General features: G+C 48.1%; 1 protein-coding gene across 1 annotated transcript in view; it reads right to left on the bottom strand.

Moving 5' to 3' along the window:
* PAX5 (paired box 5) overlaps positions 1–25258 on the bottom strand; it is a 123836-nt gene that overhangs the window by 77936 nt on the left and 20642 nt on the right. Inside the window, exon 6 of the mRNA XM_074533206.1 lies at positions 395–570. Coding sequence (XP_074389307.1) covers positions 395–570 — 176 coding nt within the window. The remainder of the gene's footprint in view (positions 1–394; positions 571–25258) is intronic.

Here is a 25258-nt window from a genome sequence, read left to right as displayed (position 1 = left end):
TCTGGATACAAAAATTTGATTTGTGTCCACAATCATGCTCACTGTGAACCAAAATTAGGCACTGAGTTTTGCAAGTCTTCTCCTTGTTACCTGCACTGCCTGCTTTTGATCTAACAAAAAACATCAGAAGCTGTGGTGCTCTTTAGAGATTCCTTTGATGCCACTGGTCCAGATCAGGTGTCATTTCATAGCCAAACACTTGCTGATGATTGCACAGTGAGTGTTTACCTTAATTTTCTACTAGGTTTTAATAGCTAACATGGGCTTGGCTGAAATGAGCTTGACAAGACGTGTCTCCATATTTGTAAACTGAAACTGAAACGCCTTTGGTCATGTACACCAAACAGATCTCTGGAAAGCAGATCAGGAAAACATGAAATATTTGCACCGGTACCTGCTCTGGTTTGATGGGCTCGGTTGTTGAAAAAATGTCAGAATAATGTTGCCTCTCAAAGACACGATCCAACACTTCTAGCTGCTGCTGGGTGAAAAGGTCTCCTCGCATCTGCTTCCGAAGAAAATCTCTGCTTGGTAGAGAATGGCCATTTGGTACTGGAGATTCCTGAATACCTTTCAAAGAGGAGAGAGAAGAGGAAAAATGAGTAGTCCCATGATGTGACCTACAGCCTACAGTAGAGTGTCTTATTTTATCCCTTGAATAGATGTAGGTACCAGTATGGTGAAGTCATGAAGACTTTTTGAGAGGTTACAGTTTGCTGGAAAACACACTGTAGAGTCTTGCATTACAGGCAACCTTTAACCCATCAAATGCTTCACACAATATTTTAAGGCAGCATGCAGGATAACAATCACATTTTTCCTGCTTCACGTTTCCTGTACCACCTGGGAAGCTGTCTGGCTCATGGTCTGCGTGTAAGAGAACACAGAGGATGAGTAGATGGCCTGATGCTGACAGTCACGGTCAGCTTGGGGCAGCTCCAGCAGAACGCTCTGTGCAGTCACCCCCCACACTCTGTCCCCCTCCTGTGCCACCTGCACGTCCTGCTCAGCCCCATCCACGCTGAGCTCTGAGCTCTGAGCCCTGAGCCCCGAGCCCTGAGCCCTGAGCCCTGAGCCCCGAGCCCTGAGCTCTGAGCCCTGAGCCCTGAGCCCTGATCTCTGAGCCCCGAGCTCTGAGCCCTGATCTCTGATCTCTGAGCCCTGAGCCCTGAGCTCTGAGCCCTGAGCTCTGAGCCCTGAGCCCTGAGCCCTGAGCTCTGAGCCCTGATCTCTGAGCCCTGAGCTCTGAGCCCTGAGCCCCGAGCCCTGAGCCCTGAGCCCTGAGCCCTGATCTCTGAGCCCTGAGCCCCGAGCCCTGAGCTCTGAGCCCTGAGCCCTGAGACCTGAGCCCTGAGCCCTGAGCCCTGAACCCTGATCTCTGAGCCCTGAGCTCTGAGCCCTGAGCTCTGAGCCCTGAGCCCTGAGCCCTGAGCCCCGAGCCCTGAGCCCTGAGCCCTGAGCTCTGAGCCCTGAACCCTGATCTCTGAGCCCTGAGCCCTGAGCCCTGAGCCCTGAGCCCTGAACCCTGATCTCTGAGCCCTGAGCTCTGAGCCCTGAGCTCTGAGCCCTGAGCCCTGAGCCCTGAGCCCCGAGCCCTGAGCCCTGAGCCCTGAGCTCTGAGGCCTGAACCCTGAGCCCTGAGCTCTGAGCCCTGAGCTCTGAACCCTGAGCTCTGAGCCCTGAGCCCTGAGCCCTGAGCTCTGAGCTCTGAGCTCTGAGCTCTGAGCCCTGAGCTCTGAGCTCCGAGCCCTGAGCCCTGAGCTCCGAGCCCTGAGCTCCGAGCCCTGAGCCCTGAGCCCTGAGCTCTGAGTTCTGAGCCCTGAGCTCTGAGCCCTGAGCTCTGAGCTCTGAGCCCTGAGCCCTGAGCTCTGAGCTCTGAGCCCTGAGCCCGGAGCCCTGAGCCCTGAGCTCTGAACCCTGAGCTCTGAGCTCTGAGCCCTGAGCTCTGAACCCTGAGCTCTGAGCTCTGAGCCCTGAGCTCTGAGCCCTGAGCTCTGGGCTCTGGCACGCACTCTCTGTGCAGCTCCGTCAGCAGCACCAGCCTGTGCTGTGCTGTGCTGTGCTGTGCTGTGCTGTGCTGTGCTGTGCCAAGGTGGGGAATCCCTGGGCTGAGTCCCCACTGCAGCACCCTCAGCCAGCCCAAGATGCACTCCCGACCCTCCAATTCACTTTGTGTTTCTCCAGCTTGCTGGCGGGGCTCAAACCTGGGCTCCAAAGCACATTTTTCCTCCTTCTCCCCTTTGGCAGAGGTTTTTAGCAGGAGTCACAAGTGACTGACCATGGCTGAAAAGCCTTGAGACAAGTTTAAAAAATGTTTGATTGGCAGTCTGAAAAGGATCTTGCATGGACTTGTTCCAATTTGCTTTTTGCAGATTCACAGTGGTTTCCTACTTTCTCTTCACCTGTCGGTGCTGGAAATACGTATTTTATGCACAGAAAACTGAGATCTGCAGTATTCCCAGGACTCCAGGAGGTGGAACTCCAAGAACAACAGTAAATATCAGATTTCTTCTCCAGATGGCAACATTGAACTAGACAGAGGGAGGAAATGTTTTAAAAATAGCATCTAGCTGCCAGAGTAGTTCTGAGGAGCAGAATTTAAATGCATCCTTAACAGCAAGATTTCCGCGAGTGCTGCAGCTGCTTACAGTCCAAGAAGCCTGCAGAGGAAAAACATCACCAAGACCTCCTCTGGCAGATTCTGCATCAAGTTTTTTGATTGCAAGTAGAGAGGAGATCTGAGCGAGGCGATCTGCACAAAAACAGCTCATTGCTGTAGACATCAGTTGTGACCACAAGCACGTGCTGGCCGCCAGGAATACAAGGGATGCTTGGTGGACAAGATTTTTTACAAAGGACTATTGATTTAAGATCATCCTTCAGCAGATATGGATTTTGCAGAAAATGCTGTCTATCCAGAAAACGAGGCTTCTTTAAGGCAGAGTCCTTGGACTGGGGAACCAACACAGGGAAATAGCTTTCAGCCTCAGTTGCTAATGCTGAATTTAAGTCAAATTCTCCTTATACCGAACAGACATTTGATGTTAGCAGTTAATGCTGAAAACTCCCTTCTCAATTTGAGCTCAGCAATTTCAAAGACAACAACATTATATATACCCTAGACAAAGTAATGCAATTTTATCAAGGGTAGATTATGGCTTTTGTGAAGTGGAAGGATCAGTTTATTCCACACATGAAGGGAAACAAAAACCTGAAGCTGTGGTCTGAGTAGGATGTCCAAGTGTGAAAAGGTACAGAGGGATACAAGAAAGCAGTGTATTTTTCTTTTCTTTTTTTTTTTTTTACTATTCTAAATCAAATAGTATCTAATAGACCCTGTGCTGAGTTTAGTCAACCATGGCTTATGGAATTAAAAATCTGTTTGGTAGGTGTGTGGTAACACAGGGCCAGGGAGACCCTGTCTCTCGAGTATGGAAATGCTTGATGCTTGCTTTAAATTTCAGGTTAAATGCTATTCACAGTTTGGCATCAAAGTTAAAGCTTTATGCAGATTTGGGATAAAGGGGATGGCAAAAGGGAGTGAAATGATACAAGACAGTCATGACCTGAAAACTGTTCTTGGAGATGCCAGTACAGTCTGTGCACTGATTGTGCATCCAGAGAAGTACAATGAGATCCCCGTTGTGTTTGAAAATGGAGCAGTAATCCCACCTTTCACCAGCAGCACTTTTATTATGCAGACGTTTGGGAGTGAGCGCCTTGGAGAAGAGGAGGCCGATGGAAGGAAACGCTGGACAGCAGGCTCAGGCAGAGAGGGGCACAGGGCCAGCGCTGGGAAGGGTGGGAATCCAGGAATAAAGGCAGCATCGTGGGCCTGTGCCATCACACCCATGCATCTGTCCCAGCGTCTGTCCCCTTCTCCAGCGGGCACTGGGGCAGGGATGGCCCCCAGGCACTGCCCCCAAAGCGCGAGGAAGAGGAGGGTATTTCAAAGCAAAGAAAGGATGAAGTTGCGTGGAGATGGCAGAGGGGCTCTGGAGGGGTTTGCTCTCAAAGCCAGCACTGGTGTGCTGCTGCAAGCACAACATCTGCTGCAGCCACAACAGGCTGCCAGCTCACAGCACCTGCACAACCCTGCTTGCCCACACCTGCACTCACTGTCCCGAGGAAAGAGATGGGATCAGAGCAGCCAGGCTGCCCTGGGATGAGAACAGGGCATGCAGCGCTGGTGCCAGGGAGGGGAGGGCAGGGGCTGGGCAGCACTGGGACCGCTGAGGGGGCTGACACTGCACCAAAGGAGCCACCAGCCTCCCTCACTGCGGCTGCCACCTGCTCTCTGCACCCCTGAGCTAAGGAAAAGCTTGTGCTTTCGCACTGGGGGAATGTGCACCAAATTCAGACTCATTTCCACCAAGTTCTGGACTCCACTGTAGAACTAAAGGACCTCCTGTACATGGCATATGACACACAGGAGTTCGTGAAGGTCTTCAGGATGTGTTTGGCTGTTTGACATTATATAAATAATACTATTAACATTATACATTGTTTAACTAGAATATCTTTGATAATTAAAGTACTGTTGGAAGGCTTGAAACAATTTTAATTATAAGTAGGCTCCAGGGAGCGATAAAAACATTTTTCATATAATCAGTGCAGCCACATAGGGTTGCATTCACATATTTTATTGACAATAGCAATACGTGTACACCTACCCATTCTGCAAAACAGTTACTGATCGGCACTTTCCAGGTCTGCACAGCACCCTCCCTGGTTCCAAACTCACTGACAGGCATTTTCTTGGCAGGGAAAACACAATCCTTTCCCACTCTGAAGTGCATGGACACCTCCTGTTCACACCTTGCCCAGAAAAACTGACCTGTGGTTTCACAACCAAAGGCAGACATGCTGCTATAGAAACTGGCCTGCCTTGGACGTAACCTAGGTATTAAACACGAGCAAAGATTTTCTGTGGCTACCCAAAGTCTGACCAAGCCACCACAAGTCTAGGAAGAGTTAGTCACAGAAGAAATCTGCCTCTGAGGAGAGACACCATCCACAGTCCTGCGGACAGAAGTCTGCCCAGGTGATGTGAAAAATCACCCTGAAAATGTGGAATCACTGCATGGGTTGGGTTGGAAAGGACCTTACATTCCATCAAGTTCCAGGCAGCTGCCACAGGCAGGGACACCTTCCACAACTGAGGTTGCCTAAAGTCCTGTCTGACCTGTCCTTGGACACTTCACCTAAATCATCTTTGTTAATTAAGAGCAAGTTATTTTCTGAGGACCTAAGCAAATAGCAAGATCAGTTTAAAGGATTTGATAAATTGAGATCCCATTTTTCTAATTCATTTCTGTGGTTAGATACTCGTCCATGACACGCCTTCCGAAACAGCAGGAGAATATTTGAAATTGCTAAATACAAGGAAATCAGAATTTTAGCAACCCTCACCGGACAATTCACTTGATTTAAAATACTATTTCTAAGACTACAGACCAAGATAAAAACAAAAGACACTATCTTCACAAAATACTAAAGCATATTTAAAAGCCTTAAAGCTTAGTATGGAAACAAGGCAAAATATAGAAAGACCAGCAAAAAGCTCTGAAATATAGAAATGGTTCAGCTTCACCTTTTTTTATACTGATAAGGAGGTCATCACAATTTCAGATAGTGATAAGACAAGGGGGAATGGTTTTAAACTGAAATAAAGAGAGATTTATATTAGGTGTCGGGAAGAAATCCTTCCCTGGCAGGGTGGGCAGGCCCTGGCACAGCTGGGGCTGCCCCTGCACCCCTGGCACTGCCCGAGGCCAGGCTGGGCACTGGGGACAGTGGGAGGGGTCCCTGCCATGGCAGGGTATGGAACAAGGTGCTCCTAAAGGCCCACTTCAACACAAAGTGCTTTACGATTCTATGAATCTGTTTAAATACTGTGTTGTAGTTTGGGACAGACCTTGCCCTGGTGCAGTTCCACTTGAGAGTGTCAGCAAGGTGACAATAGCTGAGGAACAGATGCCAACCACAAATCCAGCTGGACTAGCATTTCCAATGCTATTAATAATAAAAGCGTGCCATGAGGTGTGCACCTCCACGGTAGATTCATCTGATGCAGTGCTCTTCTGAAGATAAAAGGAATCTACTGGCTTCAGATTTTCAGGTTGTTTGTTTTCTTTTTTTGAGCAATACGCTTATACAGGGTAAATCAAGGAAATACATAGCTAGTGCCATGAACAGCCTACATTCATAAAGGACATGATTTCTGCTTCTAATTTGTACTGTCCAACTTCATTACCTGTTATCATACCTAATTACTTCACCTTATAGGGAAATGCAGGCTAATTAGGGAGGATGTTATTCACCACATTTAAAACATTATGAAGCAAATGAAATATTACCAGGAGGCAAAAAGGTGATTTGTTTTCTTGTAGCATGCCTGTAAATTAGTCCAGAGAAGATAAAGACTCTGTTTAATTACCACATGGAAGGTTTTGTTTAAAACGTAAGCTGAATTTTCACACCACCTCCTCAGGATTGCATACATTTGGCAGACAGCTGCCCCAGAACGCTCTTCCCAGCAAAGCATTAGTTTCAGGACCACATATGTGAAGAGAGATCTTTGTATTTACACTATTCAAATTTTCTAAGTCCTGGGTTTTTTTCTTTTCTGAAGGACAATATCACTAAAAAGGTTCTATATATTTTGAAGTGTATAGCTGATCACTGTGCAAATATTTTCAAGAGAAATCACTGTATTTCAGAAAGGTAAGTATGAGTTCTATCGTAGATCAAAGTGAGAAAGAAGGGGGAAAAAATGATAAATCATCAGAGATCCAAAAATACTTTTCATTTGGAGGAGATATCAGGCCATTTCAGTGGCACTGATAGAGTCTCTGCTCTGTCTCCATTACCACTGAAGGCAGCCGGAGTCAGGAGCTGACTACGCTAGATTATATTCCCTATAAGATGGTCACCAATATATATATATCTGATCTTCAACCTCTATTGATTGACCAATTTCACAAGCAAAGACTGGTGAAATGAAGCTGAAATGAACATCATGCTTTAACTCATTGAACCCATCAGGCCTGAGTTAATCTCACTGCCCACTGTCTCTGATAGAATTCAATTGATCAATCATGTTTCGGTGATAGTACCATTTCAGTGGCTTATTGCTTCTTCATTTCAAGCCTTGACCTGTTAGATATACTTGGACCAGCTCAGCTCCTTCTGGAGACACGGAGACCCACATCTGCCAGCAGCAGTGCATTGTCCTGCCTCCAAGCACAGGAAAACTCAGGGGAGCACTGCTGAACACTCTCATAGTCTGTTTTTACAGGTATTCTACCAAATTTGCAGAGGAATCTGAATGGCCCAAACCCAGTGCCCTCTTGCCAGTGCTTGGACAAGCGAGGGCAGTGCCAGTTTGGTGGCCACCTGGCTCCAGCCCTTGAGTGCAGCCAAAGTGGTGCCCGCTAGCAGCGCCCAGGCAGGCTGCCCCAGAGCAGCCCAGCTGAGCCCTGCCTGCACACAGAGGCACAGGAATGGAAGAAGCGACACCAAAGGAGCTCTGCCAGCCACTGGCCTGCCAGTGCTGCTCTTCCTGAAATGCTCAGCGGCACAGCGACTAGCACTTGTGTCACCAGGCACTTCTGGCCCTTCACTGATGAGTGGCGCAGCTCTTCTCCACCAAGGGAACATTTGTGTCTTTTCTGAAGGTCCTCGCTGCTGCACAAGGCGCAGTCAGGCTGTGTGCCCACCAGACACACGAGCTGGAGCTGTGCCAGTGCACCCTCGAGCTGCCATCCCACAGCATTGCTGCACATCTGCACAGCAAAGCTGGTTATGGGACTCACCAACAAAGTGGGTTTTCTTTATTGAGCAGATTTCCCATGAGATTACAGCTGTCCTCCTCCTCCAGTTATTTTAATCCCACTGTAGCCATATATGGAAAAGCTTTTACGTATCTCCAAGGAAAACCTGCGATCTCCACCATCCCACATTCCACAAAGATGTGGTGGGGCCTCACACCTCAGCAGCCCTGATGCTTGTGAAATCTGACAGCACATACATCTGAGCAAACATTTGTGCAAATAGTGCCACTGAGTGGAGCTGGATTGCTTGTGCACCTGCCCAGATACCATCAGGATGGGCTGTGCACACACAGCACACAGCCCTGCACCGTGCACAGCTCGCACCAGGTTGGGGCCCTGCCACAGGCCAGAGCGTGGGACAGCAGGCTGGGCTTGGATGGAACCACTGCAAGTTTTGTGACTGCTCTTTTGCCACCGTTTTGTATTTAAACCACAGCAAAAATTATGTCGGTGACAGCCCCCTGCACGGTGGGGAATTCAGAAGTGCGGAGATGAGGGTCGAGAGGAAGAGGCTGAGCAGAGCAGAGCAGACACCCAGGCCTGGCACAGAGAGTGGGAATGTGCATCCCTCCGTGGCTCCTGGGCCACAGGAGACTGCAGCCACCTGGAAAAGCCTCCAAAGGCACCCCTTGGCCAGCTGCAGCGTGATGTGGAAACATGCTTGGATTTCTGTGATTTCTGTAGTAACTGAGGTGAGCTGTAACTCCAATAGTTACACACAAAACGCCATGACAAGTTCCTTAAAAAATCATTATGTGAAACTGACTATTTTCCTAATCCATTTTTGTCAGCTGTGTTCAGCTTTAGAGACATGCACTTTATATCATGCACTCCCAGCTCAAAGGGCATTTTTAAAAGGTTGTTAAAAGCTTATTGAAACAATTTTAACATAGTTTATGCCTACTTCCATACCATGTCATAGCATATATTTTCATCACTTCTTTCAAAAAGATAATTTCTATATATGCCTGGGTGACAAGGACTAATGCAGGTTGCAGATGAAACTGTGCTCTGTGTAGGCCTGGAAATGCTAAAACGGCCTCTCGTTTCAAACGAGCAGGAGAGGATTTACAGCTCTGAAAAATACTAGGAGACAGAAATTTGACAGCCAAAGGAAAAGTGGTGTTAGGAGATGCAGCCCGATGGGGTCTGCACAAGCAGTGACCAGCTCTGGAGCTCTGCTGCAGGCGGGAAGCCTTCAAGCAAGGCAAACCTCCTAAGAAATGCAGAGGACTCCCAAACAGCTATGCTACTCCTCCTAAAATGCAAATTCCTAGCAGAACATTGAAGCTGTACCACCAAGATATGACGAGGCTGGTGAGAGGAGCTTTACTAAAAGCAAAGGAGAGAAAAAGCCCATGGAAGATGCAGTTTGCTCTACCAGCAGCAGTGTTCTGCATTGTCTCACAAATGAGGGGTGTCCTTGCACATTTCCTGGGCAATTATCCACAAAGACCACTAATAAGGAGTTCTTAATATCTGCAGGCTTTTCTTGTGCATAAATGAGATATCACCTGATTTTACAAAATCACAAACAGTGGTCTCAAGCCTTCAAGTGTTGACACAAAGAATGAACCAAAAGCACAGATGACACCACAATGGTTTGCAGCCATAATGCAATCCACAGGAAAAACCATCATTATGAAATGTAATATACAGCTACAGATTTTTAGAAGAAACACAAAGCGCAATGATATTTTTACATGTTTTATTTGCATGCATTAGCTGGGAGAAATTATGCTTTAAAAATCCTCCACAGCTGTATAATGCAGGTCTAACACTTAAATTTCTGCGTACTTGTTACGCCTAGGAGCCAGGTGCTGCCGACGGAGAGAGAAGCCATTGCCACACTGCCCTCAGCATCTGGAGGGCCGTGCTCAGTTTTGGACAGCACTGTGCCAAACAGGTGAGGACAGCCTGGACAAGGGCCACGGAGATGAACCGAGGGCTGGGTAGCTGCCGTAAGAGCAGAGGCTGAATGACCTGAGTCTGCTCAGCCTTAGGAAAAGCAGGCTTAGAGGAGACCTTATGGTCACATTCCACTTGTAAAAGTGTGCGTGCAAAAAAGATGAAGACTCCCTTTTTTACAAGGAACGAGATGGAAAAGATATGGGGTAATGGGTGCAAGTGAGTCCTGGGGAGATTCCAGCTGGACACACAAAGAAAATTATTTGCAATGAGAGCAAGCAGCCACTGGCATAACCTGGGCAGGGAAGAGCTGGATTCCTCAATGCTGGGCACTCCTAGGATTTGGCCAGGCAGAGTATTGGACTGTCTCATCCAGACCATGCTTTTGCCAATAAAGTTTGGACCAGACAGTGCTTGAGGCCCCTTCCAGCCTGTGTTGTAGGATTCTGCATGAAAAAGGTAAATGGTGACCCAACAAAAAAATGCCTCTGTACATGCTTGTGTTCCATGGTTCTGCTGTAAAGGCTCTGACACTCTGCAGACTGAACAAAATTAAACAGCCAAGATTTTACTTTTAAGGAAAAACAGTGTAGCCCTTTTCTAATTGCTGCAATTAATTAGTGTCACCTAAACATTAATTATTTATCCTGCAGTAAACTTAGCAATCTACAGTACAACTCCCCTGATGCTGTGCTTATCACACAGAAGCCCTTATTAAGCACGTGTGGGTGAATCACCCTGCATGTATTTGTGCTATTTCAAAACCTGATTTCATTCACTCGGAGGCTGAGGGCATCACTGTTTGGGCCACATCACAGAAATTCTTGCAAAGATCTCCTGAGCTGGAGAGACAGATCTGTGCTCATTCCTGCAGCTTCAGTTGGGACAAAGACTCCAGGAACATCTTCACCACACCAGCAGGTGAGGCTGACCTCTGTGCCAGTTTTTCTAATCTCAATTATTTCCATACCATCTAATCAGATAACAGCTCCAGGAAAAGAATAATTTTATATATATATATAAACTTATTTAATTTTATATATATATAAATATATATGGAGAAGGAGAGAGAGATAAAAAGAGAGAGATGGCTACATCTCAGAAAATAAATTTGGAAGACCACTGTATCCAATGTTTCCCAACAGCCAGATGTTGGGAACCAGTGGTTTCCCTGACTCAGTGAGGGCGGCCTGAGGGTGAATGCGTGGCCTGGCAGACAAAGTCTTGTCTCTCTCTGTGTTTGCATGGTGCCACAGGAGCCAAGGGCACAACTCTCACTGCACCTGCCAAGCTGCAGTGATGGGGAAATTTTCCAGACTTTTCATTCAATAGAAAAGCACTTGTAGACTGAAACTGAATCTTGTTCTCAAGCAGAGAGCATTTCTGAAGAACTGTGGGACACACAGCCCTACTGGGAAAATACTGAACATGTGGGTAGACCTCATCCGGAGACTTTATAAGGAAATTTAGTTTTACAGTTCAAAATCATTTCAGCGCTTAAATAGAAGTCAGCTTATATGGAATCATAGAATCACAAATTCAATTACATTGGAGAAGTCTTCTAAGATCGTCAAGACCAGCCATTTACCCAGGTCTACCAAGACCACCACTAGTCAGTGTTCCTAAGCAGCATGTCTACAGATATTTTAAATCCCACTAGGCATGGTGACTGCACCACTGGCCTGGACAGCCTGTTTCAATGTTTGGCACCCATTTCTGTGAATAATTTTTTCATAATATCTAATCTAAACCAGTCACAGCTGAAGGTAATTTTCTCTCACCCTGTCACAGAATCCCAAACTGCTTTGGGTTGGAAGGGACCTTAGAGCTCCTCTCATTCCACCTCCCACTGTCCCAGGCTGTTCCAAGCCCATCCAGCCTGGCCTGGGGCAGTGCCAGGGATGCAGGGGCAGCCCCAGCTGCTCTGGGCACCCTGTGCCAGGGCCTGCCCACCCTGCCAGGGCACAATTCCTCATTGCCAAGGTCCCGTCTAACTCGGCTCTCTGTGAGTCTGAAGACATCACCCCCTGTGCTGTTATCTATCTATCTATCTATCTATCTATCTATCTATCTATCTATCATCTATCTATCTATCTATCTATCTATCTATCTATCATCTATCTATCTATCTATCTATCTATCTATCTATCTATCTATCTATCCACCATCTATCTATCTATCTATCTATCTATCTATCTATCTATCTATCATCTACACTTAGAAGTATTCGAAGGTAAATAAGCCATCACTTCTCATGACCAACCAAGCCTGGGCAAGCACCAGTCTGTCCTCACCCACCAGCTACTCCTGCTATTTATGTAAAAAACAAAAATTTTTCCTTTAGAAAGGTTTACAGAATCTTTAAGAGAGGTTCATTATTATTGTTCACGGTTTCACTTCCCCATCTCTTTTTGACTTTATTCTCTTTAGAAAGGAAGGCAGCACACTGAGGATGCACACTGCCTAAAATGTTTCTTCCTTACCTACAAGACACATGTGTATACATAAACATTTACATGTAGCCATGTGTTCTTCACAGAACCATGCAGGACCATGTCCATTTCTCCACATCCCAGCCAAAGGCAGCCCAGAGGGCAAGACAAAACCACACAGGATTCACAAAAATTACTGGATTGCACTGTGGTACTTTTACCTAAAATCTCTGAAAGAGACCTTTTCTAAGAAAAAAGGAGAAGGAGAAGGAGAAGGAGAAGGAGAAGGAGAAGGAGAAGGAGAAGGAGAAGGAGAAGGAGAAGGAGAAGGAGAAGGAGAAGGAGAAGGAGAAGGAGAAGAAAAGGGAAAGAGAAAGAGAAAAAGAAAAAGAAAAAGAAAAAGAAAAAGAAAAAGAAAAAGAAAAAGAAAAAGAAAAAGAAAAAGAAAAAGAAAAAGAAAAAGAAAAAGAAAAAGAAAAAGAAAAAGAAAAAGAAAAAAAGAAAAAAAAAGAAAACAGAAAAAGAAAAAAAAGAAAAAAAGAAGAAAAAAGAAAATGAAAAAGAAAAAGAAAAAAGAAAAGAAAAAGAAAAAGAGAAAAAGAGAAAAAGAGAAAAAGAGAAAAAGAGAAAAAGAGAAAAAGAGAAAACTTGTAACATGTGACTCTGCTAGTGCTGCAAAAGAGGGTGGCCAGGGGCTTGGACAGGGGGGCTGCTACCTGCCCCAGTAGGAGCTGAGGGGTCCCTGCCCTGTCACCCATGCCAGTTTTCCTGTCCCTGGCAGTTATTTTGGCAAGCAGCGACTGAGGGCCTGCTCAGCACTGGGATTCCCTGGGAGCGCACTGCACCGGCACCGCTGCCCAGATGCCCACCTGTGCCAGCCGGGCCCCTCGAGCCCCGCGGAATGCCCGTCATGCCCTGGCCCGAGCCCCGGGAGGGCAGCCTGTGTGCCAGGGCTGCCCACCGGCTCCAGCGCCTCCGGAATGTGGGCACCAGTTGTTGCCATAACACACTCAATTGTTCTCAGCAGCGCTCCAGCAAATAAAGCCATTAATTACAGCCTTTCCCTGAGTCGCTGTTGGCTGGAGCAGCAATCAATGCGCAACCCCTCATTGCCTGCTCTCGGGGAGCACAGACAGATGCCATAAAAATGATGCGCAGCCCGCGCGGGCGCCGCCGGCTCTGCGCCCGGAGCGGCCGCCACGCTGCTCTGACACGCGGTACCGTGTTTATTTATTCGGCCTGCTCAGCCGTGGGGGAAGGCACGCCATTAGGCCATCATTTTTATCTTATAACGTCAATTTACTTATACTGATTGGCTTCCTGCCGCCAAATATCAATTAAATTGCAAATGCCTGCTGAAGCTTACTTTATGTCTCTTTTTGCTCATTTCCCCTTTCTTTCTTTCTCTTTCTTTCTTTTTCTTTCTTTCTTTCTTTTTCTTTCTTTCTTTTTCTTTCTTTCTTTTTCTTTCTTTCTTTCTTTCTTTCTCTCCTTCCTTCCTTCCTTCCTTCCTTCCTTCCTTCCTTCCTTCCTTCCTTCCTTCCTTCCTTCCTTCCTTCCTTCCTTCCTTCCACTTTCTTCCTTTCTTTCTCTCTCTCTCTTTCCTGTTCCTTTTCTAAGAGGGGGAGAGAGAGAGGGAAAGAGAACCAGAGAACCCTATGTTCAAACACAATTTAGTTTATTTCCCTTTCCATATCTCAAAGGAAAATCTATATCTCCCCCTGGAAGGCCATTTGCCCTTTGTTATTGGGAGCTGAGGTATCACAGCAGTGGGCAATTTGTTTCAGCCGACTATCGCCAGCCCATCAGGACTCCTCAGACCTCTGCCATTTCAATGCAATTGTATCTGGTATTTCCATTTATGATTTGTTTTTAACAGCTGCCAGTACCCCCCAGATGAATGGGTTTCAGATCCCACAGAGGGTGCCCACCCCTTCCTGCCACAGCCCCCTCCTGTCCCAGGATGTTCACCACCTTGCTGATGCAGCTTTCTGCTTGTCCCGCTGTCAGAGCCCTTGCTGGCTCAGGCTGCTGCCCCGGACAGCTGTGTCTCAGGAGGTGACAGGGTGCCCGAGCTGCCAGGGCCTGTAAGCTGACCCCACAGAGGGCACTCACACGTGGTGAGCACCGGGAACAGGACCCTATCCAGGGCTGCAGGTGGGCTCACCTGCCTTTGTCCTGGCCATGGGGGCTGCCCCTGGGGCAAGGCTAACCCAGGCACGGGACCTGCTGGCAGCAAGGCCATGTGTTAGACCCCACACTCCAGAGCCCACGGAGAGCCCTGGCACAAGGCCCAGAGCATCACAGCTCTCAGGCAAACACAAACACACACCCCAGCACAGCGTCTGGAGCCCCTCTGCCCGTGCCCGCAGGACACAGAAAGGGAATGGCACCACATTGCACTGATGGGGCTGCAGGCCTTGAGGGGAGCATCAGTGGGCAAATCAAGTATCTCTGCAGGCAGAGACTGACAGCAGCACTGAGAATTAGAGGGGGACCAAGAAGGGTAAAGCACAGCTGAAATGCAACCAGGATGGAAAGAAAAACACCAACCACGAATGAGGAACCCTCAGGTGTAGACCACTGTCGCTGAAAGACACGAGAGAGCACAAGCACACCACCACTCAAGGTGAAGGGAAAAAAGGGAAGTTTTATTCTCTGACTCCAATATTTATAGCTTTACAAAAGTGACAGTGGATTGGAAGGTGACATTGACACCTCTGCAATGTCACTAGTCAAACCAACAGTCCATCAACTCTCTCCTCCTCCATAAAGGAATGTAAAACAATGAGTTATTTACAGAAAGTGTGTGAGAAAATTCACTCCAAAAATGTCAACATCAGAAAGCTTAGAAAATCTTAAAAAAACAAGGTGACAGACCACAGCTAACCCAGCAGCACACTGCCTCTGACTTCCCAGAGTGCATGGGTTCACCAAGGGGAAAAACAGATCCCAAGTCCAAGAAAACTCATCTACAGCCTCTCCAGATGCAGAGGCAGCCTTTCTGCCTTTACCTGTGCTGTGCTCACACACTGGGCCCTCGAGTGGGGGCAGAGGAAGGGGCACAGCATGAGAGAGCACACATTGCCACGCATGCACCTTCATCCAGCCAAGCACTGAACACATGGTAATCTCCCATCAGCCAAGTCCTACCTCTTACAACTGTCTGAAATGAGTCAAAAAATTCTTTGGCAATTTAGAAAAATGCAGGTAAGTTTATTCTGGGCTTGCCAGGTATCAGGGTGATTATCACATCATTGCCAATTATCTTCGCAACAAGGTTTTGGACCTTTTTGTAAAGTTTTAGCAAGGTTTAAAAACCTGGGCCCACGTATTTGAACACTGCAGTCAGAGAGCAGGAGAACAAACAGTGAGGATGCACCAATGAGCACATACACACCTACAACTGTGTCTTCAGTTAAAGCATACATACTCTGTATGTATATGTATGCATAGTGACCATTTATATTCCATCTGTCCACCTGTATAGCTATTACCTGTGTAGAGATGTTCATAAAGAAAAAATCAAGGGTGCTAGAAAAGACCTCTTCACCCTTGGCAGTGTTGATTATTGACTGGTTCATTCAGTTCCTGATGGAGATAGTGTGATTGCCTGGAATGTACCTTGCAGGTTTCTAAACTGAAGGCTCCAGAATCAATTTTGTGGTAACTGGTTAGATGTGACCAGCTTACAAACTCAGCATGGGTGTCAGGAAGCAAATTCAAGTACCACCATTACTGTTTTTAAATACCATGCGTGAGGAAAGGCTCCTGGTTGGGCAAGTCACAGGACAGAGCAGAGATTAACAATTTTGGCTTGTTTTCATCTCCAGGGTGGCAAGCAGGTGACACACCAGATACTAACTTCATGTGGAACCACAACAGATCCCAGCATCCCCACATCCTTCTTTGGAGTAAACTGGCCCTGTAAGGTGCTGTGCTGCTCAAACCATCAGGTAACAAGTGCTGCTGCAACAAGTAAGTGTAAGAGAGGGAGCACAGGTAAACTGAAAAGTCACACAAATTTAAAACTCAAAGACACACACCTAAACTGTTCCAAAACAATCTCCTTTGGATTCAGGCATGCCTGTAATTATGTTCCTCCCATCTCTGAGCACTCATAGCATTTCTGGGCCGCTCCCCATTGCCATCCAAGGCCACGAGAGATGGGGACTGTTCTTTGTCCCCTAACTGGCGCTAGGCACAAAAACACAGGCTCTGCTCTACCAAAAACCTCCCTCTTCCAGAAATGCCAACTCCTGTGTCCTCCTGCCTGAGAGAAAAACAGTGTGAGAATGGGGAGAGGATGGGTAGGTGCTCATTCTCAAGGAACCAACTGGAAACCCAAGGAACCAGAGAAGAAAAAGACTGCTGCATGACTATTTCTTATTAGTTGACGTTCAGACAAAAAAAGTCAGGCACTGTCAAGCATGAAATCTTGTTGGGACAATAGAGATGGAATTGCTACTGCTGACAGCAATGTTTACAAGGGCATGATGTGTCGATGCTGCACAGCATGAAACCAGCAGCCCCATCTAGCTCTGCGAATTGTAACAAGAGCAAAATATCCCATTTGGGACAGATAGGAGCTGTACCACCAAAAACAACCTCTCAGGTGTAAAATCCATTACAGGTGGATGGAAGGAAACGCAGAGGAGCCCAGCTGGCACAGCAGGAGGCTCCTGAGTGCTCTGCAGCCAAAGCACATAGCAAACGTTGTCTCTGAGAGATGACTTGCCTGTGGGATTGAGGGCTTCCCATCACCTCCAGCCAAGAAAAGGTGTGGAAAAGGGAGCAGGGCCGTGCTCCTCACACTGTAGGCTCTGACGTCCAGCCAGACAGTATTGCTTAACTATTTCCAGGCAACATGCAAGATGCTGGACCATCTGCCTGCCTGAGCCACTCTGAGCCCTGTTATCAGACTGCTGAGAAACCACTTCTGAAAGGTCTGAGTTTTTTAAAAGCCTCCACCACCAAATCTGTCTAACTCAAAGAACTGTATAGAGGGCAGTGTGGCAGCTGAGTCCAATAAGCCCTAAAACTGATAATTTGGACACCTTCCAAAGAATAGTCTGACAGTCAAATGTCCCAGGGACAGCAGGTGCAGAAAATTGCATTGCAGGGAAAGTGAACACAGAAGGAGTACCTTGACTGCAAAGTTCAACAATAATTGTTCAGAATTATAAGGGGGGAGGCTGAAGCCTGTTTAGCCAATATAAGATATTCTGTTTTCTTCACCTGAAATGCTCAGTCACCAGGAAGCCTTTGATGTGCACACTTGTGCATCAACTGCTCACAGCTTCTCCCTTAGGGCTGTGCTTCTCTCCCTCCTGAAGCACGGAAATGCAAAAGGAGGACATGCATCCTGGCCATTAGATGCAGCAGCGTGGGGGTGAGCAGTACCCACTCCAGCAGAGCTCTGTGACAGCTCATCAGGCAAAACCCAGCAGCCCAGCAGTTACTGCAGCATCAGAGGGAAATGAGGCTCTGCTGTGTGAGATGGCCACCACTCAACCAAAGCTGTTCTTACAGATGTTTCCTCACTGCAAGTTTGCTTTCTTCATATTTTGTTGACTAAAAGTTGATGTGAATCATGTAAAGCACCTGAAAGAAGAACCTTGGGATGGCATCGTTCCCACAAAAGCAGCATCCTACAGACCCTGTCTGCCCTGCTAATCAGCATCTCTGAAGTCCTGATCTAGAGGAAGGTGTCCCTGCCCATGGCAGGGGGGTCAGACTAGATGGCCTTTAGAGATGGCCTTCCAAACCAAACCAAACCAAACCAAACCAAACCAAACCAAACCAAACCAAACCAAACCAAACCAAACCATTCTGTGATTCCATCATTCCATGTCCTGTGAGGGATGTACTTTCCCTGCCTCTGAGACATTTTGTGAGATGTCAGAGAACCACAATGACAGGCTGCAGGAAGTTTCTAAACAAATAAGGTGCTGATGGCGAATGCACATCCCGACTCAGTCTGCCACCAAAGAAAACCAGACAGCAGCTGATGCAGTCTACAAATGTGTCACTGCAGCCAGCACCCCGTTACAGAGCTACAGGGAAGCAGTTTTATGAAGATGGAGTGTCCTTGTGATCAGAAAACCATCACATTGCACTGATGTTGGTATCTGACAGAATTTCAATACCTGACCTCTGCTGTAGATACGCTTTTTGCCATGCTCAAATCAGCCAGATCAGTGCCCAGCTGATGGATTTTAACTGGATTTCCTTTCACTATAAAACATCTCAGGCAAGAATCCTTGGTTCCTAACCTCCACTGGAAATATGGATCTGCAGGAGCAAAGGATAATCAGTCTCCAGCTAGAACTGTTATCTTACAGGAATTATCATAGGTACACGTTGACTACAAATATCTCTGAGCAGAATCTCAGATGAGATAAAACATTGGCAAGCTCCACGCTCACACCTCACAGTCATCTGAAAAGAAGACTTTGTTTGCTTTCAGAGGAGCAGCTGCTCTTTGCATCTCTGAAGTCATGGGGACAAATCACTGCTCCAGAAGGAACAACACACAAGACCAAGGAAAAAGTTGTGGAGGCACCTCCCTAGCTAAGGCTCATGAAGGAAATGGAGACAACAAAGGCCACGGCTCTGAAACTAACTCCCAGCTCAAGAAAAGTTGCTCCAGCGCTATAGGTGGAGTGCAGTGGCTTGAGTGCACTCCTGTCATGACAGAAGAGCCAGAGTACAGAGAAACAGACCTCAGACCACTGGGGGCAGACTGCACAAAAGTACGAACAAAACAGAAAGGTTCCAGCTGGGTATCTAGTTGAATACCAGGGGCAGCTGAAGGTTCCTGCCCATGGCAGGGGGCTGGAACTAGGTGTCCTCTGAGGGTCCTTCCCACTCAAACCATTCCAACAGTCTGTGGTTGTATGGACATGAAATGGGGAAACAAGCTGAAATCAGTCTTGTTGTGGAAGTTCAGCAAAACACCAGTGCAGTACTTCATCTATCAGACGCTTAAAAGTCCTACTGGAGCAGGTAGGGACACCCATCTCTAGATTTTCCCAATTAGGACTTCCTTTTCCATCTGCAAAATCTTTTCAAGGAAAAAAAAGAATAAAAAGAGGGATTTGGCTCTTTTCAGCACATCTGGGTGAAGCTCAAATGCATCCTTTGGTGCTGCTGACGATGGCTGTTGCTGCTGTGCCTGAGCTGTTGGACACCCAGAGCCGCACTGGGCGGGCACAGGCTGCCGTGCCTCAGGAGGTGCAGGGATGCACACAGCCTGAGCTGGGGCTGAGGGCACACTCCATGCCCTGCACACGCTCCAGCCGCTGTGTGACTGCTGAGAAGCACATCCTGCCCTGTGCCCATCCTCATAAACCTTCACATCCTGCCCTGTGCCCATCTTCATACACCTTCACATCCTCCCCTGTGCCCATCCTCACACATCCTCCCCTGTGCCCATCCTCACACATCCTCACATCCTGCTCTGTGCCCATCCTCACACATCCTCACATCCTCCCCTGTGCCCATCCTCACACACCTTCACATCCTCCCCTGTGCCCATCCTCAAACACCTTCACATCCTCCCCAGTGCCCATCCTCACACATCCTCCCCGTGCCCATCCGCACACATCCTCACATCCTCCCCTCTGCCCATCCTCACACATCCTCCCCTCTGCCCATCCTCACACATCCTCACATCCTCCCCTGTACCCATCCTCACATCCTCCCCTGTGCCCATCCTCACACATCCTCACATCCTTACCTGTGCCCATCCTCACACATCCTGCCCTGTGCCCATCCTCACACACCTTCACATCCTGCCCTGTGCCCATCCTCACACATCCTCCCCTGTGCCCATCCTCACACACCTTCACATCCTCCCCTGTGCCCATCCTCACACATCCTCACATCCTCCCCTGTGCCCATCCTCATAAACCTTCACATCCTCCCCTGTGCCCATCCTCACACACCTTCACATCCTCCCCTGTGCCCATCCTCACACATCCTCACATCCTCCCCTGTGCCCATCCTCACACACCTTCACATCCTCCCCTGTGCCCATCCTCACACATCCTCACACCCTCCCCTGTGCCCATCCTCACATCCTCCCCTGTGCCCATCCTCACACACCCTCACATCCTCCCCTGTGCCCCTCTGCCACCCCATGGCAGAGCAAGCCCTCAGCCGAGGTTTGGGCTTCAGCACGGGACTCAGCAAGGAAACCACCACCTCTGGTGAGCACCACAGCTCTCCCTGAGCTCCACCATACCCATCACCATGGCATGACAAACTCCTCAAGGGGCTCTTCTCAAGGGCTGGCACATCCAGCAAACACAGACAGCCTGCAGGTATGAATCCAATCTGCAGACAGGTATGTCCAGCTATTCATATAATTAGCTAAAACCTACACCAAGTGACTGCAAAATGCAGTCACCAAGCCTGATGCAGATAATCCCCAATGGGACCATTCTGCAAATACCAGGAGAGGGCAAAATGGGCAGGATTCAGTCAACACTGCACAACCACCTCTAGCAATGCAAAGGCCTCAATGTGAAGAACACACTAAAAGGACGTGTGTGGCAGTCATCTTTTGTGAAAAATCCTTTCGTAGGATTTTTCCTTGTGAGGAGCTGCAATTTCAGTAACAAATGTAAACAATGGCTATCTGCTACTGTGGAATGCAACAGGTGGATCCGTGATTGGTCTCCTGTGGATGTTTGGATTTACTGACCACTCACAGCAGAGCTGCTCTCGCTCTCTGTCTGAGACACAGACCTTTGTGATTCATTCTTTTCTATTCTTAGCTTAGCTAGCCTTCTGAGAACCTTTCCTTCTATTTCTTTTTAGAATAGTCATAATGTAATATATATATATCATAAAATAATAAATCAAGCCTTCTGAACATGGAATCGACATTCTCGCCTCTCTCTCATCCTGAAAACCCTTGTGACCACAAAAATGGACCTGGAGAGAGCTGCCAGTCCCAGGACACCTCCCTTCTCTGCCTCTCCCTGCTTTTGCTCTGAATGCTCACAGGCAACTTGGCAAACTGGCAACAACAGCAATTACAGCTTACAATATGAACTCCAGAGCTTCCCAAAGCACCAACACAAAGCGGTTTTCCACTATCATTCAGGATTTCATGAGGCTCTCATTTCAGTCAAGGAAATAATTCTGATTTTAAAATTCCAGTAAGCTTGAATTGCTTGAACCCGATCTCAGTCCCTACATGACAGTGCTGGTACCAGGGCTGCACTTTGTGGGAAGGCAGCTGACCTGACACTACCTGCACAACTCTTTGCTTCTTCCCTAGGGGCAGAAGCACACTTGGGGGGCGTAGGGAGACCCTGGCCTAGCCACACCCTCGCCCTGGTGGTCACCCCACCTTACAGATGGAAGAAGGCAATGGAAAACCCATTACTGCTTTGGACACAGAGAAAGCTTGACACAGAAACACATGATGCTGGAAGAGCTCTTGATATGACAGAGTTGCCAAATCATTTACCTTATGCTCTGTGTAGGAATAGTGCCCTGCCTCCTTCCAACCACCACCTGTGACTGGCCAAATCTCTCTTCCAGGCTAACAAGACACTGCAGTTCCTCTAAGCTCCCCTCATCCCAAACACGCTTGAAAATCAAGCATTTGTTTTAACAGTGCAGATGTATGCTGAGCCAAGAGGCACTGATGTACAGACAGGGAAAAGGGGGAAAATCACACATCATGATCTGAAGTGTGTGACCCTCCTCTCACAGAAGCACCTTGCTCAAGAGTGGCACATGAAGGAAACTAACCACCAAAGAGCCAAACAATCTTCTCTTGATTTTGTTCTTCAGACCTCTCAGAAACCCCTGCCATAATTTAAAAAATAGAGTACTAACTGTGAAAGTTTTTGAGTAATGTAATTTACCCATTGTAAGGCAAAACGTTGGTCACCTCTCTGCTTATACAGATATGTGGCAGATGCATCAGAGGCACATAGATACATGCTCTGTAGAGACACGAAGATACATACATGCATTGTGGGTGCACCTCAGCATTTCCTCCTCTCTGGATTCTACTGATTCCTGGATGAATGAGAATTATTCATCTTGCTCATGACTTTTCTACTTACTTTATATTAGCATTTATAACAAACATCCATCAAAAGTGACAAGTCCTGCTTTTCCATAAAACTGCATCTTCTTTCAAAAATGCATTCCTATGAAAGAATCCTGACCAGCCCCAGCACTGGCACCATCGGGATGATCTGACAAGTCACCTACCCCTAAACTGAATTTCAGCTAAATTTATATGAAGAGGTTGTTCCTTGAAAAGCATCTAGCAGTTGACAGCTCCTGATGAGAACAGCTGGAGCTACAGCAGGGCCGTAAGGAGTGGTGGAAGTCTGGGCTTTTCATTAACACAGCTCTGAGAAAATCCCTGCTCCACTGAAGCCAGTCGCAAACTGGCAGGGCTTCACCTCAGAGCCAGAGGAGAGCTCTCCAGAAAACAGGGGCCCCGGGGACCACATTAGGAGAGGAGTGACAAACATGCTTGATGTGCACAGCAGACAGCTGGTAACCTGCGTGCTCAGAGAGGGCAGCTGTGCTGGCAGGGAATTTTCCTGTGCTCAGCTGTGAGCAGGTGAGCGCCACTGATGGCCAGGACAGCACCAGCCCATCCTTCAAACCCCTCAGACACGAGGCACGGGGACAGCCCCACCTGCAAACAGCTGCCCACCAGGCACTGCCCTCCAGCCAGCTGTGGCCATGTGCACAGCGCTCCCACAGAAGCCGTGAGCTGGCAGCAGAGCCCCAAGCTCAGGGGTGCAGGCACACCCCGTGTCCAGAGCCCCAGGCTCAGGGGTGCACAGAGCTCAGGGGTGCAGGCACAGCCCATGTCCAGAGCTCCAAGCTCAGGGGGGCAGGCAAGCCCTGTGTCCAGAGCCCCAAGCTCAGAGATGCACAGAGCTCAGGGATGCAGGCACACCCCGTGTCCAGAGCTCCAAGCTCAGGGGTGCAGGCACACCCCATGTCCAGAGCTCCAAGCTCAGGGATGCAGGCAAGCCCTGTGTCCAGAGCCCCAAGCTCAGGGATGCACAGAGCTCAGGGATGCAGGTACACCCCGTGTCCAGAGCTCCAAGCTCAGGGATGCACAAAGCTCAGGGATGCAGGCACACCCCATGTCCAGAGCCCCAAGCTCAGAGATGCACAGAGCTCAGGCAAACCCCGTGTCCAGAGCCCGGAGCTCAGGGGTGCACAAAGCTCAGGGATGCAGGCACACCCCATGTCCAGGGCCCGGAGCTCAGAAATGCACAGAGCTCAGGGATGTAGGCACACCCTGTGTCCAGAGGCATGAGCTGGCAGCAGAGCCCCAAGCTCAGGGGTGCAGGCACACCCCGTGTCCAGAGCCCCAGGCTCAGGGATGCACAGAGCTCAGGGGTGCAGGCACACCCCGTGTCCAGAGGCATGAGCTGTCAGCAGAGCCTCACGCTCAGGAATGCAAAGAGCTCAGGCACACCCCGTGTCCAGCCTGCCAGCGAGGCTGGGACTCACACTGACAGTGAAGAACGTGGAATGCTCCCCTGTCTGGCACAACTGAAGGTGGCACGAGGAGGCTCTCAGCCCACAGGCTCCATCGTCTCTCTCGGCAGAGCCTGAAATTTGCCTCCTCCCCAGAATTCTGGCAAACACTTTGCCCTCAAACATCAGAGCAGCTCCAGGTGGAGGCTGAAATGGCTTTTTGCTTAATTTCTGTGAATCTAGACGTGCAGAACTTTTTCAGAAACTGAGGCTACATTATTTTAATGCTGCCATAGTGGAGATCTGAGCTGACCTATATTTTTTTTTCTTCCCTAGAATTTCATGAGGAATGAAATTTCAAGGAGAAATCCTGTGCCAGCTGAGCTGCTCCTGCTAATGTCTGGGATGGCTGGATCAGTATCAATGAGCCCCCAGATGCAGGGTGGTTCTTGGAACACTCCAGGGCTTAATTCTTAAATTAAACTCCTCCTTCAGACATCCACAAGCACCTACGTGTGACACCATCATTGCTGGTGTCAAATCACCAGCATGGCCAGAGCTGCTGCCATGTCAGCACATTCAGGATGGACCATGTAAGGTACACAAAAGGCAAATGCAAAAGCTGAAAGAAAACTACAATTGTTCTCAGAAATTATGTCCAAGAACTGAAAAATTAGCTTCCAATGAAATGTAAAAAAAATAAATAAAACTTCCCCCAAAAGTAGATTCCTTTGGATACAGCATAGGTGAAGCCATCATTGCAATGTAATAGCAAAGCCCACATGAAACCCTATTTAAAATGATGATGTCAGTGTCGGTGTGGTGAGGGAAAACCATTTCTTCTGAAGAGATAAAGAAATAATGGGACAAATAGCCCGAGCCACTGTGCAACCCCAGGAATGGAGCCCTGAACGATAAGGACGGTCTACAGCAGCGGGAGAAATTCAGATCAGGACTTGCCAGCCCTGCAAAACCTCACGCCCTCCAGAAGCTTCATCTCACCCCGGACTCATTCCTTGGGGGAAAGCAGCACCAGTGAGTTAGTGCTGCTGAAGTGGGGCCAGAAGGCATTAGAGGGGACCCCAGCACTTCCTGAGGACTCTGGAGGGTGTTTCTTTCTCTTTCACCGCTGTGTGGGCTTGGACATCTTCCACTTGTTTAACCTGCTTGCAGCACAGAGTGAGTTTTTTAGTTTTTATGTATTTTCCCACTGCCTCTTTTCAGCTGTTGCTGACTCAGCAGTGGGATTTTGCATCCCAGGAGTTCCACGTAGGCATCTCCCCAGTGTGCCACGGAGCCTGGAGGCCTGGTCAGCCCCTCTCTATTCCTTAAGGAATTCTCTCCATGTGTCCCTTCCTACTCACCACTGCCCAGACTGACACCTAACTCTTTTGATGTAATAAACCTGCAGTTTGTATTGGAAGGTGATTTTTTTCCCTCCATAACCTCCTGCATTTTTCCCCTCAGTGTTTGTCTGCTTTAATTGTTTCCCTTGCAGTTCAGATTCTCACACGGTTCAGTCCTTTGCACATCACTTGCATGGTGCAGAAGACCCCAAGAAAGTTCTGGGCAGGCTACCATCACTCCCCAACACCAGCAGGC

The sequence above is a fragment of the Zonotrichia albicollis genome, chromosome Z (assembly GCF_047830755.1).
Source record: "Zonotrichia albicollis isolate bZonAlb1 chromosome Z, bZonAlb1.hap1, whole genome shotgun sequence".
NCBI lineage: Eukaryota > Metazoa > Chordata > Aves > Passeriformes > Passerellidae > Zonotrichia > Zonotrichia albicollis.
The sequence above is the reverse complement of the archived record's forward strand: the minus strand, read 5'-3'. Positions and strand labels throughout refer to the sequence as shown.